Source organism: Neodiprion lecontei, chromosome 4 (assembly GCF_021901455.1).
Source record: "Neodiprion lecontei isolate iyNeoLeco1 chromosome 4, iyNeoLeco1.1, whole genome shotgun sequence".
NCBI lineage: Eukaryota > Metazoa > Arthropoda > Insecta > Hymenoptera > Diprionidae > Neodiprion > Neodiprion lecontei.
In genome coordinates this window covers 6,634,748-6,650,526 of record NC_060263.1, presented here as the reverse complement: position 1 = coordinate 6,650,526, position 15,779 = coordinate 6,634,748, and the positions used below count along the sequence as shown (strand labels likewise).

At 34.9% G+C, this 15,779-nt stretch overlaps 3 protein-coding genes across 13 annotated transcripts in view; 2 read left to right on the top strand and 1 right to left on the bottom strand.

Annotated features, from left to right (window-relative positions):
• Positions 1 to 149: 149 nt before the first annotated feature.
• On the top strand, positions 150 to 7,704 carry LOC107223639 (transcriptional adapter 2B). Of its 6 annotated transcripts, none has more exons than XM_015663386.2 (10): positions 151 to 409; positions 508 to 605; positions 1,425 to 1,484; positions 1,583 to 1,724; positions 1,970 to 2,187; positions 2,328 to 2,557; positions 2,683 to 2,914; positions 4,334 to 4,383; positions 4,935 to 5,307; positions 5,407 to 7,704. In XM_015663386.2, the coding sequence occupies exons 1-10, from the start codon at positions 403 to 405 to the stop codon at positions 5,509 to 5,511; spliced, it is 1,515 nt and encodes a 504-aa protein (XP_015518872.1). In that variant the 5' UTR covers positions 151 to 402; the 3' UTR covers positions 5,512 to 7,704. The 6 variants fall into 6 exon arrangements, with proteins under 6 accessions (XP_046592229.1, XP_046592230.1, XP_046592228.1 ...); XM_046736270.1 differs by having other exon boundaries at positions 4,860 to 5,307; XM_046736273.1 differs by lacking the exon at positions 5,407 to 7,704 and having other exon boundaries at positions 150 to 409; positions 4,339 to 4,383; positions 4,860 to 5,217.
• Positions 6,590 to 14,008, bottom strand: LOC107223640 (zinc finger protein 2). 2 transcript variants are annotated; one of them, XM_015663390.2, is made up of 11 exons: positions 13,867 to 14,008; positions 13,698 to 13,763; positions 13,468 to 13,554; positions 12,914 to 12,999; positions 12,540 to 12,678; positions 12,158 to 12,446; positions 11,927 to 12,029; positions 11,534 to 11,800; positions 9,791 to 10,112; positions 9,333 to 9,679; positions 6,590 to 9,221 (listed from the first exon to the last, which is right to left on the bottom strand). In XM_015663390.2, exons 1-11 carry the CDS (start codon positions 13,880 to 13,882, stop codon positions 8,988 to 8,990), a joined length of 1,956 nt encoding a protein of 651 aa, XP_015518876.2. In that variant the 5' UTR covers positions 13,883 to 14,008; the 3' UTR covers positions 6,590 to 8,987. The 2 variants fall into 2 exon arrangements, with proteins under 2 accessions (XP_015518876.2, XP_015518874.2); XM_015663388.2 differs by having other exon boundaries at positions 13,483 to 13,554.
• Positions 13,542 to 15,779, top strand: part of LOC107223644 (TRAF3-interacting protein 1) — a 5,703-nt gene continuing 3,465 nt past the window's right edge. For 3 of the 5 annotated variants that reach the window (XM_046736257.1, XM_046736256.1, XM_015663395.2), the window contains exons 1-4: positions 14,415 to 14,679; positions 14,814 to 14,931; positions 15,020 to 15,132; positions 15,222 to 15,545. In XM_046736257.1, coding sequence (XP_046592213.1) covers positions 14,545 to 14,679; positions 14,814 to 14,931; positions 15,020 to 15,132; positions 15,222 to 15,545 — 690 coding nt within the window. In that variant the 5' untranslated portion in view covers positions 14,415 to 14,544. Of the gene's footprint in view, positions 13,589 to 14,414; positions 14,680 to 14,812; positions 14,932 to 15,019; positions 15,133 to 15,221; positions 15,546 to 15,779 lie in introns of those variants that run through there. The other 2 variants (XM_046736258.1, XM_046736259.1) reach the window with 2 other exon arrangements.

The following is a 15,779-nucleotide window of genomic DNA, read 5'->3' as shown; positions in this document are numbered from 1 at the left end:
GGGGCGAAAACGGACGTTTGAATCGTGCGAATATAGGATTGGTCAGGTTGGCAATTGTGGAATAAATTGTTGCTGGCAGCTAGGCGTTTTGTACCATACATACATAGTACGTTCCTGAGCGATGCAACGAGGGGCGTTAGCGTAGCGCATGCGCATTTCCGAAACGACGCTACACTCGTAAACATTTTTTTTCAATCAGGTAGTATATTTCGGGTGGTTTTTGTTCGAAAAATAAATACGGATGAGCGAAGTGTCTTTCAACTATACATCGTGTACTCGATTTGATATTGTTTTAAAAAATGAGCGTGATTCGCTGTAATAGTTTATGGTTATTTTCGGTTGACCTTAGGATGTGGTGACGTCACTAGCGATCGTTCTGGAAATAAACGCCATAGAACAATAATGGCGGGTACGTAGGTCCCTTCGTTGTAAGGATTGCATTTTCGATCGATTCCAACCGAACTGAGTCGAGCTCGGTTCGTATTAATGACTAAATATTGTTCTCAGATCTCTACGCTAAGTACAATTGCACATATTGCCAGGAGGACATCGCTGGGTTGCGTGTTAAATGCGTGGAATGTGCCGACTTTGATCTGTGCTTACAGGTAAGTCGTAAGTGGCCCAGGGGCGAAACGAATGGGGATTGGGGGGCCCTCAGCCCTGATGCTCGGGAGTCGAGTCATGTGACCTCGCGACCGACTGCCCACCTCCCCTTCAAACTTTTCGCCAGATTTTGCCTCCTGCTAACGGCAAATATTTTTATTTCTCTCTCCCTCTTTCCCCACCCTTGACTCAGGCCTTGAAAGACGACGCGCTTCGATAATTTCGCTCGTCACCGTTGTATTTGCGACATCGCAACAAGCGATGAGCGGGAAATTCGCAACGCCGCTACATGTGTGTAATTAATTTACGCTTCGTTACGGATCCACGATTTCTCAAGATATTTAGTTTGGATAGCAAATCTTCTTACCTTGACAACTTCCTTATTCTCTTTGCAAAATAACACATTTTACTAGGATAATTTACTCAATCGGAAATATCGTTACTGTTGAGAAACAAAAATCGGTGAACTATGGTTTTTCTTAATATGTAATCCGATATTCATCTAGAATGAAAATTATTTTCAGTTTAATCATAAATGCTTGCTGTAATGTTGTGCTCGCCAATGCGTTAAATCTCTGGATATGTGATTCTCACCGCATCTTTTCAGCCTGATTATCTTTTGCAAAGCAATTATGTTGTACAGAACTTACGTGCACAACAGTTTTGCCTTTTTCATTTGTTCCTAAATCTTTGTATACAGTCTACGTGGTAACTTATCCTGCAGATTTGTTGTTATCTTCTTGTAGATGAAAAATTTTGCTTTACTTCAATTAAAATTCAGCATACACACTGTCACACAATGAAAGTGATTTCATTTACAGTGTTTTTCTGCTGGTGCTGAAATAGGACAGCACAAAAATGACCATTCTTATCAATTTATGGTAAGCATTTCTTTGAGCTCAACAAATTTTTACATGCATATTTTATCATGGTGTTTTGTAATAATGTCTCGTTATATTTAATTCTGTTTATTTTTCAGGATTCTGGTACAATTAGCATATTTAGCGGGAGAGGAAGTTGGACAGCGAGAGAACAACTCAGACTTCTCGATGCGATTGAACAGTTTGGTTTTGGAAATTGGGAGGATATAAGTAAACATATTGAAACAAGAACACCTGATGGTAAAAGAGCGTTATTTTTGTAGCTGAATTTATTTCTTAGATTCAGGTTTCTTTTCTTGCAAAATTCATTACTTTTACCTACAACGTATACCAAGCCCCCCCTGTTTAAAATATGATAATTAATATCAGCTCAGCGATTGCTGCGGAACTTTGAACTGAGTGAAAATATCCTGCAAACACTTTTAAATCATTGCTACATAACATACTACTTATTCATGCGATTGTTTTTTTTTTTCTTTATGCAGAGGCTAAAGAGGAATACATCGCCAGATATCTTGATGGAAATATCGGTAAACAGACATGGCCTTCGACTGAAAGTTATAGACCAAACCTGACGGACCAAACTAGCTCTGATTATGGGCCACTATCGCCAGACTTGACCTCGCGACTGCCACCGTTAGATATCACCCCAGAAGAAGCAGCTCAGCTCGGCTATATGCCACAGCGGGATGATTTTGAAAGGGTGTGTTATTTACAGCGAGTATCTCAATTTCTAGCAACGCGCTACAAATCTTCCATATATCGTATGTTCAGCATATGGAAAAAAAATTTCGTTCATCTTCAACAGCTTCGTTACATGAATAACTTCTTTCTTTTCTACAGGATTATAAACACGAGGCAGAGTCTTTGGTTTCTTCGTTGTTTCTCACTCCTGCCGAAGACGATGACCTTGACATTGCGCTAAAGCTAGCCCAAGTTGACATGTACACAAATAACTTACGTGAACGAGCAAGAAGAAAACGTGTCGTTAGAGATTATCAACTTGTCTCTTCGTTCTTTGCTTCGACAAGAAAAGATAGAGCGATCAAGAAAAAACAGAGCAAAGAAGACAGGTAACAAACGAATTAACCCACAATTTATGATCACTCAGGTAATTGTTATATTTGCTGTTAAATTAAATGTCCTTGAATTTATGCTTGTCTTTCATTTCCATTGTTGCTCATTATTTGACATACAGAGAATTTCGGGATAGAATGCGAACGTTTGCCCAATTCTACACAGCGCAGGAGCACGAACAATTCTTGACTAATTTGGAAAGGGAACGAGAGCTCCGACTACGGCTAACCGAGCTTAGTCGTTACAGAGAGAACGGTATCACCAGGCATGAAGAATGTGCCCATTTCGAACAAGTCATGGCACAGACTCAAGGTCAAACAGAAACGACGGATCATTGGACTGAAAAGAAATCTGTAAGTTCTCGTTTGGATTTTTATTTCTTGTTACTCTCTTTTCGGTATTGTAAAAATTGTAGAACTTGTAATATTACATGTTTGTAACTGTATACTAAACTCAGTGTGTGGAAGTTTATCATTGAATAACATTAGTCACATCATTTCTCAGTCACTGGCCGATCCTTGAAAGTCGAACAGAGTAAATACTTCTGTCGCTATTTATTTTCCTCTTCAAAGATACAGAATCAAACCAGATTGACAGAAGGTGCTTACACCTTTACCTAGACATTGGCATTTCGCTTATCCGAATGACAAATCTTTGGAAAATTTCATTTCCATTCGCTCTTTTATCAAACTCTCTTTTTCAGCAATATCCCATATATTATGTTCTTCGAAGAAGAAAAAAGACTACTGCAAAATCTTATATGTTTTGAATGAATGTATTGTTTATTTAATTCTTTCCAGAATTGCCTGTTTTGGCAACTTTCCAAACTTTCTATGATGTGATAATATACGATATAAATTTCACCAACAGCTGTCGTATTTTAAATTTTTTATTAATAAAGCAACTCCAGCATTACTCGTAATAATTATCCTTTTATCTTAATAAAGCAACTCGAGCATCATTCACGATAATTATCCTTATAATTTATTCATGTACTTTTATACGTAGTGGCTAAAATTTAGCAAAGCAAATCCTTGAGAAAAGTTCATTTAGTCAGACATTTCTCTTTTTTGATGTTCAATACACTCGGTCCTTGCAATTTTCAATATATGTGTTTGGAAAAACACCCCTACTAGCAAAAAATTAGATCTATGTAATACCATATCGGTCCCTTTGATATTGTTTCATGCACGCCGCATGTATGTTGCATTTGTATAATAAGCTATACGCTTCACTTACGTACCTAAATGTTTTGCACCTATTGTAACCTGAATCCATAACATTTGTTCAGATCGACAATAACCTTGAGACATAATTCAATGAGTCATCAACATTTTCTTCCATTTTCAGGGCATAGTTTTAGTGTCATTGTTATCTCAAACTTACATGTTTTACATTGACCTATGTAATATGTGCCTACACGTCAGAAATTCACATATGAATTTTGATGTGTCGACTGCAAAATACTTTTACTTGTGTTTGTTGTAATTTATTACGGTCGTGCTGTAATTTTTGCAATTCTTAGATAAAATGAACTACGGTGATAGAAATCTCAAATTACATACCTATGCATTTTTCCATAATACAATTATACTGCAGCGTCAGCAAAATGATTCAAAAAAATTACACGAAATTCGGATTCACATTGATCTAATCATCAAATATGAATAAATAACGTGTTAGCTTTTGCTTACTGTTGACTAATGAAATTATTTGTGATGCGTGTTGCCAGGCGTTTGTGAACAGATTGTATCAGTTTGCATTTCACTTAGGGCAGCAGTGGGCCGTCCACACCAACACACCGCCAAATGTTAAAAAAAAGGTGAGTCCCATGTACGATTGGAAGCAAATTCAAACATGAAAATTTTCCGAAGCTCTATGTGCAAAGTTTGCAGTTAACTAAGTGCGCTTTCCAAATGATTATATTTTGTTTTTATTATGAGTGGGTTGCAAAAATTTCTTGAAAACAAATTCACACCTGTTTCTCTAACGTACTTTTCTATAGATTCATCTCATGTGAAGATCCGATGAATTTTGTAACACATTCGATTTCTGAATAAGTAAATAGCCCTCGTGATTATTTGCTAACTCTGCAAGATTATTGACGCTGTGGCGATATTTTTCTTTTAATTTTTCACTTTTTGTATTTGAGCTGACTTACAGATACAGAAAAAATTTAGGTATGTGAGACTAAAAACACAAAAACCCCTTGTACATACATACCTGTACAAACTACTTATGAAGCTAATAGAAATTTGAAATATAATTAATATATAAATAATAATAAATTTGTTTTAGCCGAGATTTATTCCTATTAGCTTCAATATACAATACAGTAAGATCGAGAAATCATATTGTACGTGTGGATTACAGAGAAGAAGAAAAAAGCTGCGGTTTAACAGACCAAAAATGCACGTCAAAGGCAGACTCAGCCAGCAGCAACTACATAATCAATCAAGCCAGTCCCAATCGGACGACGATTCCAGTCAATCAGTTGGCGGTGCAAGATAGCCATACCAATTCCACCCATCCTACAATTGCTTTCTCAAAAACTACTTTGGAGAAAGGCAACAACTCTACTGTTACAGCCATCAAAGTCTCTCCAACGGGATTTCCAGTGTCCGATGCAAGGGACGTAGAGATGGAAGCGGCAGCTCAACTTCTCACCAAACAAGAGAAGACCTTGTGTCTCCAGCTAGATATGAAACCAACGCAGTATCTTACCCAAAAGACCCTGTTGTTGCAAGTACGTATAACACTTCCCATATTTATTAAATAAATTTTCAGAAAAACGTAAACACAGCCAACAACAATCGCTAAACATTGAGGTACCCTTTGTACGCAGGAGTATCTAAATGGCAATAGGAGATCAGGCGTTGCACCCCAGTCTGAGCCGGAGAGCAAGATCCTTCACTATCTGGTATCCAATGGCTGGATTGCTGCGAACTGATCAACGCAGAACCAATTAAATTTATAGGCGACGCCTCATCTCTAAGTCACCTTAGGCTCATTGCAAGCCAAGTCTTAGGAATAAATAATTTTACTGTAACTTATTATTTGAATATTAATTGAACAGGTGGGAAGAATTTTACCCTTTTTCATCATACTGCCAAATCTGTCGCATTGTTCAAGTTTTCATAGATTTATCTAACAACAAAGATTCCTGTCATAGTTATAAAGAAAATTAAACCGTTTACTAGCAGTAGATTAATGTATCGACTAATTGCTGGCAAACTTGACATTTAACTATAGATCTAGTTATAACTTGCTATTTTGCGCTGCATTAATCTCATTGTCAAGTATTGGCAAGAGATTTAATTACTCTTTAGGTAACATTCCGCCACATTTATAATTCTTAAATTTAAGAAACGTACACATTGTGTTCACCAATTACTGTGATCTTTATATTTATTTTGAGAAGGAATTGTCAGATTGATTAAATTTAGTACTACTCAATATTCAATGCTCCAATACTAAAATACTGTCATCTGTTGTTATCACACTGCTCTGGAGACATCTGTTTGTTTATGTGTGTCTAATTGTGTGAGAATTATGCTTTGTTTTTGATAAAATTGAAAATTTTTGGCCCAGATTTTTGAAGAGCAATACCTGATATTATTTCATCTCATAATTAATGTACTATTGTAAGTAGATGTATGTAAGTAGGTTGATATTTTACGTTATTATACGTATAGCTGTCCTCTTACGCTGAATGCGGTCGACGACTTATTTATAAATAATTGAATACCTAGGTTCCGCTTCTATTACCCTGAAATTTTTGCTCAATTCTATTGTTTGACAAGTTATGTTTCGCCTTGTTCATCTGTAAAATTTACGAATCGATAATCCTCGGTTTCTTTCTACCTGTTCAAAATAAGGTGTATAAATAAACTGTTTTCATTTACAATAACGAAATTAACTATGTATCGCGAAACACTTAGGAGTGGGATTTAATTGTGAATATTAATATTGTATTGCATACTATCGACGTGTAGCCAATGCAAGAAAAAAAATATTCTCAATCTTAGTTAATGTGAATTGTCGAATTTTTTTTTTGTTCCTCTCGCTATTGAGAAGTGTGTAAACTTATAGATACAAAACCAAAGCTCTTGATGGCCAAGAAAAGTGTCTTGGAGTGAACATGCCACTGGTGCCTCATGGTGTTCCTCCACCACCAAATTGCTGAATATTTGAATTACAGTTATATTATACTGTATGTATAGATGCTTGAATCGTAAACAAATTTGAGCTAGCTAGTTGTATTGAGTGACAAGGACGTAGGAGTATTAAAAGCTGCTGATTTTCTGAAACTGTAAAACAACATGAATTTCTTAATTTTATTTCACACCTATTCATGGGAAATGAAGTTTAAAACTAATCAAATATTCACCTAACTTTCCGCTTACCAAATATCCCAAATTATCATCCATGTCAATGAACTCTTATAAAACGGATTATAGCTATGAGAATGGAATGTTTTGGTACCATAAGTGAACTGGAGTTAAACTTTACTGTGAACTTTCTTTACCAGTTTACCGATTTGTAATAAATCCTATTCCTATCCTGAAAAGTTGAGGGTTTGTACACAGTTAGGTATTTAAACGTAACTGATTGGTAGCGGAAAAGCTAATAAAAATATTTGAACATCATTTTATTGTTAAAAAATAATTATTACATGAGGTGCAATCTTAAAACAATTGGTAATAAAAATAGTAATAATGAGACCACATAGCTTGCAGATTAATTAACGGAATAATTCTCATTTAAAGTAGTAGCAATTCTTATACAATTAATCAGCAAGCAATCCATGATGGGTAATTCAAATGGTAAATCTTGGTCAATTGTCTCAACTATCTATATGATTAGTCAAGTTTATTTAAAATCTAAGAAAAAATAGCTGGAACTGTTAGGTACAAAACAAGTTATAACTAATGAAATTAAAATGTTTAATGGTGGAAATATAACATTGTTACATCATATGTAGAGAAAAGTTGCCAGTTGCCAAAGCCGTCTATCTTTAATTGGGGATCAAAGGTAAGGGTTGCCCGATCATCTCGGCGTAGTTGTTATGTGTTTAAGGTCTTTTGTATTATGAGATGACTTTTATATCACTACATGATTTAAGTAACAAAGATTGAAGGCACTACCCATGAAAAAATCAAAGCTGTTTTTACTCTTTCGCCAAATAGAAATCTATCTTCTTCAATTGATCGGTTTTGTTGTGTTCTGGCAATCAATTAACTAAGCTGACTAAATTTGCAAATTCCCTTTGTAATCCATTATACATATTTATCCCAAATCCTGAACGAAACATACTTCTATCTGTAAGCATTGATCTTACTTTACTTCATTTTTAGTCGCTTGAATTCATCTTAATACTAATTTCTTTATTTTTTTTTCTGTCCTTTCAAAAATTTTTTTAAATATTAGATAACTACAAAAAGTAACAATCTAATAAGTGGATTTATGAATTAATGTCAAATCGCAAGTTCAATATACGAAAGCACCTAATAACTGAATTTATGTCTTTCTATAATTAATTTGGTCAAAAAATCCCAATAACCAATAACGTATTAAGAACAAATAACAGTGATTTCAAAAATTCAGTAAGAAATGGGAAGGAAGAATTAGTGTTGTTTTAACATCAATGCTTCCACTGCCATATTATTTAATTCCACACGCATTTTTTCCGGTTACAATTAACCTTGTTATTGTTACTTACAATCACGTTTCAATACAAAACAAAAAAAAGAAAAACAATTCAATACAAGCCTTCAAATAATGAAAACCTATAATCATTCTATTAGAGTATTTGTGTGGCTTTTAGATAATCTGACATGCCTATTTATGAGTTTATCGTAAATTTCATTATTCTCTCAATAAACGTAGATAAATTTAATACCGATGGCATTACAGAATACGAAGTTTTCGTATTCTGAAACAAATGTAAAGATTTTTACTTTACGCAATGTACAGAGTGACTACTAATATATTCCTGAACTAAAGAGTTGCTGGCTATTGTACTTTACGTAAATAGAGTACCATGCCAATTTATAACTTGTGGTGGGTGCAAATCTCAGAAATTGTTAATTATTAGCAAAATCTTGCTGTCATGTTTAGGAAACAATTTTCATTTATCGTTTCCAACTTGGTATTGCTTGCAATGATAGTTAAAATCACTATATTTGTCCAAAATCATCACGACTATCATACTTATTTTTACACGGATGTCTATAACATACTAAAAAGTGCACCTTGGTTCGAAATGGTAGAGAAATTGATTCGTTGAAAATTGTTGTTCTATAACGATCTCACGTAACTAAGCTTGTTAAACGAGGATCACAAAAAACAGTTAAGTATGAAAGTACTGAACAATTCAAGCAATCTATGACGTCTGATCGGTATTTTTTTGAACCATCGTATTACCTACTTTTCTTTGGATAACTTTAAAACATGTAATATTACCTCATCAACAGTTTGTGATGTTAATAATGATTTAACAGTTTCATCTTCGATCACAACTGTGAATAATATCTTTACATTCTCTCTCAAACGCTGAGCAAATAGTAAATCACTATCCGATGGAATGGGTTGATGACCACAACGCTTAATTACAGCTTCCAGGACGTCTTGAATTGGTGCTTTGGGCCAACCGAATGCCTGCATAAAAAATTGATTCTTTTAAACTGCGAAATTTCAAAAAATAGACGGCAAAAAACGTATTTTGATATTGTAGTGGAGAACATTCAATACGACTTATAATCAACATACCTGTAATGTTTCTTCTTCGACAAGCAAGGATAGTAGATCAACAATAGCTTTGAGTAATTTATCTTGAGATAGAGTAACATTCGCTCCGACACTTTTTGTCTTTGCAGCTGCGCTAGAGGCAATTTTACATAACTGTTCCTGCAAGCGACGTTTCTCAGCTTCTGCCATAGCATCTTCCAGCATGTCTCGATGCTTTGTCCGCATGTGCCGCATCAGGCAATCTTGTCTAATAAATGCACGTCCGCATTCATCGCAAGACTGTGGCATCTCACGTCTATGCGTATTCATATGAACACGCAATGCGGACTTGACCGCAAATCTCTTCGAACATTTGTCACATTTGTGTGCTGAAATGAGGTGCAATTCATGAATTTACAATTCTACTCGCTAGGTGCACGCACCTCCAACCATTATATCACATACGTGTATAAGTATAAGGAATTGTGAAATCAGCTTACGTTTAACTCCAGTATGAAGAACGTAATGTCTTGAAAGGTCTTCTTTACGGATGAAAGCTTTCTTGCACAAGTCACACTCGAATGGTGCAGCTCCTTGATGAACGAATCTCATGTGTACGGTTAGTCTAGTTTTGCGATTAAAGGCTTTACCGCAAACGTCACAGTAAAATGCATGTTCTCCTGTATGATGAAATACGTGCGCCCGCAGCTGGACTGCTTGTATGAATGTTTTACCACAATACTGACATACATGTGGTTTATCTCCCGTGTGTGTACGATGATGGCGATTCAAAGTTTCACGTGCCGCAAATCTTTTGTCACACTGAAAGGGAAACAGAATATATTCGATTAAGCTACTGTCTAAATTTTGCTAGTAATAATAGCATACAATGTTTGATCAAGAATCATCATTACTACCACATATTGTAGTAAAAAATGAGTGCTATTTCACAGCGTATATCACTTGTCTTCATTAGGGTACGTTTGATTTGTCAGTATTATTTACATTGATAAATTTAAGAGAAAGACACTTTCTACGCGAGTAAAGTGACTAGCAAAAAAACTGAATCTCATTTGAATAGTCACACAAGTATCACGCGACAAGTCTTTTGATGGTTGGATTGAACTGATAAACAGAAAGCAGTGATAATAAATATATATAGAGAGCAATATGTAATAAACGTAGCTTTGGTGTAACTCTTCAAGTTTAGAATGTAAAATATTTATGTATAATTTGTATTGTTAATCATTTTTAATTTCATAAGTCCATAATATTTTCAAAAACACGTTTAATCTCTAATCAAATACAGGGGTACTCAATCCAAAACCGACAAACCATTTAGGTCATTCATTTCCACGATTTTAATTTTTATCATAATGATACTAGGTAAATTTCTAAATTTTATAGAGAAAAATTCACACACATAGAGGCAGTTGTATAGTAGCACACTGCACATATCAATGTTTCCCATTCTACGGTGGAAGAACTTTCAGTTAGTATAGCTCAAGAAACGACAATGATTATTAGCTTACGCTTCACCGAGTAATTTAATTCAGTGTTTGATAAATAATACAGCCGGGAAACATGTTTTTCATCTGTCTTGATGAATATAGTAGATATTACCGTACGTACTTACCTTTTTTCTAAAATTAATTACATCACTAAGTAAGCGTCAATAGATGGGCAAACTAATTGAAATAAATAGTAAATTAAATGAAAATTTGACTCTTTGAGGCAGTTTTCGTTATGTTTATATAAGAGATTGAAAATTGGTGTGAATTTTTCTCTGTTTACGCGATAAAATAGTTTATCAAAATTTTGAAAAAGTTTTGGGAAAAACGTGGACTAATATTTGTCGGTTTTGGTTGAAATGCCCCTATATTTTACATTACTTAATACGTTTGCATTGAAACTTACTTTGATCGTTCTTCATATCCTTATTGTTTGCTTGTAATTAAATTGATGGCATACATGTAGTTGGGATGTAAAGTTTTTCTTTCATTGTTATATCTTTTCATTCAATGACTCAAAGAGTAGTAATAACAAACACAAGTATGCGTAAGCTAACAATAATTTTTCTAAGCGTTTCGCTTGTTTTCAAACCAAAACCTAAATTATGCATAGTCAATCTATATTGGATACGTAGTTATACATAAATTTAGGCTATTACTCATTATGCGTACGTTGATAGAGCGTAATATTTCCTGTCAAAGTATATAAGTTCAAAAAATATTTAGACTTACAAATTTGCACTGGAATGGTTTCTCGCCCGTGTGAACACGTCGATGTTTTTTCATGGCTGGAAGAGACTGGAAACTCTTTTGACACAGATCGCACGCAACTGGGCGTTCTCCTGTATGCGTACGCTCATGAATGACTAATTGTTGATTTGTGTAAAATTTTTTTGGACAATGTGCACATGCCTGTTTTTTCTGCCTCTGCGGCGCTCCTGCATGCATACGCAAGTGTTCTCGTAAGTTATCTTTGCGCGTGAATTCCTTATGACAAACCTGCAATCAAAAGTTGGATTCGATATCATACACCAGAGCCTCTGGGTAGTGTTTACAAATATATTTTTAACGTGCAAATTGCAGTTATCTGACATTAATAATGATATCTAAAAATGCGAAACTTACTTGGCAAGCAAAACCAGCACGAGATATACCGTCGCAACCAGTTTGCATAACGTGTCTATCCAAATGATACTTTCTTGAAAAATATTTGTCACAACGTTCACACCTAAAAAAATTCAAAAAATTATTAAAATTCTGAATAGGTCTTTCTTTCAAAGATGTTTCTTGGCTAGTGCTTTTTATCATCAATTCTTAAACAAATAGTGTAAAAATTGTCCAAAATAATTCACTCACTTAAAGACTTGATGTTTCGCATGAACAGTGTAATGATGCTTGGTTAGGCTTTTCTTATTGGCAAATGCAAGGTCGCACACTTTGCAAGTGAAGTTTTGTTGTATCCAATGAACCACAACCATGTGCCTTTCCAGAGCAGAAAGTTTTTTGAAAGAAAATTCACAGTGGTCGCACTTCAAACATCCGTCAGTATGTGCCGTTAATGAATCCTCTCCACAACAATGACACTTGTCGACGGACACAGGTTTTATCGCTGCTGCAAGATTGTTGTTTCTTGGTGTATTGCCGCCTGGAAAAAAAATGAATAGTAAATTGTTAGTGAATGCTACTAACACACGCCACAAAAGTTTGTGCAAATGATTGCACCCGTATTAACACTTACCATCTGAAATTTGGCTGACGTCATCTGGTTCTTCGACGTACTCTTCGTCGTCTGAATCATAGCCAGTTATTTGTCCGATTTCTAAAGCATCTGAACGGTCATCCTCGTCTCGACATACATCCAAATGATCCTTTAGCAACTGTAGAATTGAGTAAAAATGTACATAATATTACTGTTAGAATTAGGATTCTTATGGTCAGAATCATGGGAGGCACAGATTTTCTTTACGTTGTAAAGACTAGCACAGAAAAGCTTGATGTTGAATTTAAGTATAATCACATAAAATTGGTTTTAATAAAAGGTATGGAATACTAATTTGCTCAGTTCTCGTTACAGCATACTTATTAGGATACAGAAATGGTAACTGAACTTACATCTTCTGATTTGAATATACGGCGACAGGTAACACATTCGTAGTCTGTTATAATTTCAATTATATGATCAGTTTCGTCTGACCCAGCTGTAATGGAAACACATGTATTAGTATAAAAAACTTCATCTGTAACAGTAACTTACTAAGTCATTGATATTTACATTGCTCATTTAAAAAAATATCTGATCAACTTTAGTAGTAAAGAACTACTTGACAATGTTATCGAATATGGGATGCTCATCATTGTAAGTAAATCAGATTCGAAAACTACTTGTGACGTCATTCGCAAAAGCCATCTCAAATTCTAGAATCCCACTTTGTGTGACACATAGAATAACTGATATTTTTTGCATGTTTTTGAGTCAATTATTATTGAAGAATTAATTGTATCCAATTTTTTGCCTAATAACTTATTACCATTTCAAAGGAGCCGCCTTTCGTGTTATTAAATAAAAATTCTACGTCAATGTATATTATGATGTCAATGTACATTAGTACGCATGTATTGAATTATATACGTATACATAATAATTGTTTGAGGTGCTAAAAATACACTCATTTTATCCTTACACTGTCCGTTGAGTAGTTCAATCTCCTCCTGAGCATCTGCAGCCTGTATGGCATTTTCGTTTTGTGAGTCGCCTACAATAGAAATCAAACAGGTGTTGAACAGATGGTTAGTTTACCCGTCTATCGTAGAAAATTTTATTTGTATTACAGAAAAGATACGTAGTAATAGAATAACAGTATTAACAATCACTTTCGGCAACTACGCCACTACATACCAAACAATAGTTCAACAGCCTCCTCGACATTCCCTGACGGGACGGGATGTTCTATCTTTACGATTTCTGTAACAGACAACATGTATAATGGCGTGAATTCGTCGATTTAACCAAAATATACGTATGAACGAAAGGCACCGATTGGTAATCATCGGGGACGGGTAATTACCTATAACACGCGGCATGCTTTCAGTCTAACGGGAGAGAATCTCCCTGACATCCGACGCAGCGATGATCAATGGTTTTCCAGATCTCTTTACTTGCAACCTCGCACTACGATACCTGTGATCTAGACGTTGCTCAGCGTGTTTGTTTCATGTACAAAACACTTTATTATCCTAAATCTAAACAGCAATACCAGTTTGTGTTTCAGTTTGGAATAAATAATGTGTCAATATTAAAGTAAGACTGGGAAAAAATGTATAAACACGAACATTTGCCCCTGATGGAACGTCCACCTTGGGACACGACGCATTACAAAATGGCCTACATAAAGGGGCACGCCTTTGTGAAGCAAAGATTCTCAATTCCGAAGATATTTTGATGAAAATAACATGAGCCAAAAGGGAATTTTATTTTCAAATGCTATAACCATCGTTAATTTTATAAGAAATATCGTATTTTTCTTTATCGCTAAGCTTTTTTTCACAATTCAATTCGAGTTTGTAATGTTGGCTGCCCTGCGCGTGACGAGAGGAAGGCATTTCAGTGGAGGAAGATCACGTGGTTATAGATCTGATCACGTGATCCGTCGCCAACAGCAACCGATACGTATACAACATCGCCCTGTCAAATCTATTTCAACATTTGAAACGTCGTATTTTATTTCCATAATATATAATAGAAAATGACGGAAGACGTAAAGCCGGAAGTAATTAAAAAAACTCAAGATATTCTCGGGAAATATTTTAAAAAACCACCACTCACGGAAAAATTGTTAAAGAAACCACCTTTTAGATTTCTACATGATATAGTCTCATCGGTAATACTGTTAGTTAATATTACGCGCTTTTTTACATTTAATTCATTTTTCATAATTGCTCACCCTTATTTAAAATAAAAACTTTGAAATTATTCTGCTAATTTATTGTGCTTAACGTTCTTATAATGTTAAAGGTAATTAGAGAAACTGGATTTCTCGATGGTCTTTTTACAGAAGATGAATTGAATTCCGAAAATATAAAAGACAAAGACTCCAAGCTTGCGTATTTAACAAAACTGATTGACGTTGTGAGTAAGTGAAACGAAGACACAAATTATCTAGATGGTCATATTTTTCCTGATTATTCTAGATAGCTAACATAATAAGTTAAACATTTCAGAGTTGATTACTGGAAATAACCTCATGGTACGACCCAGTAAGATCATCGCTGGACATGAACCCACTCGAACCAATGAGTTACTGCAAGCGATTGGAAAAGCCCTTGACAAAAAGGTATTCACAATAATTTCTAGTTATTCGTAAAATGGTAAACCCAATGTTCAAAATGGTATCACTGTGTAATTGTTTATCTTTCACAATAGATCAGCAGCGCAGAAGCAATAGAGCACTATAAAAATAGTAATGGTAGATCTAAGGGGCCAGTGAAATCAAAACTGGTTGCTAAAGATGAGTCTAAGAAGCCAGTGTCTAGACAGTCTTCACAATCTAGAAAACCAGTGGAAAAAGAGAAGCCTCCGATTGATCAAAAGAAAAAGTCTACAAGCACCAGCAAAAATGCACCCAAAGAAGTTAAAACCCGTGCTGAGAATAGACGAGAAAAACTACACGAACAGGAAAAAGAGAATAAAGCAAAAAATAAGGGTGGGGATAAAAAAGAAAAGATCGTTGAAATTCCTTCTGCTGAGGTAAAGAGATGTTGATATAGGAGTTAGAGTAGATAATCTATTTTAGATATAGGTTGAGCGTCGTATTTTGTTTACCTTTTGTATCGTAGAGCCTTTTCTTTTTTTACTTTGATCGATAAGAAAGTATTTTCTTCCATTGTTTTGAACACCGCCATGACGATTTTATAAAAGATTTAGTCATTTGACAAACATATTATCCATAACTCTTGTAATGTCGCCCAATGATTGTATAAC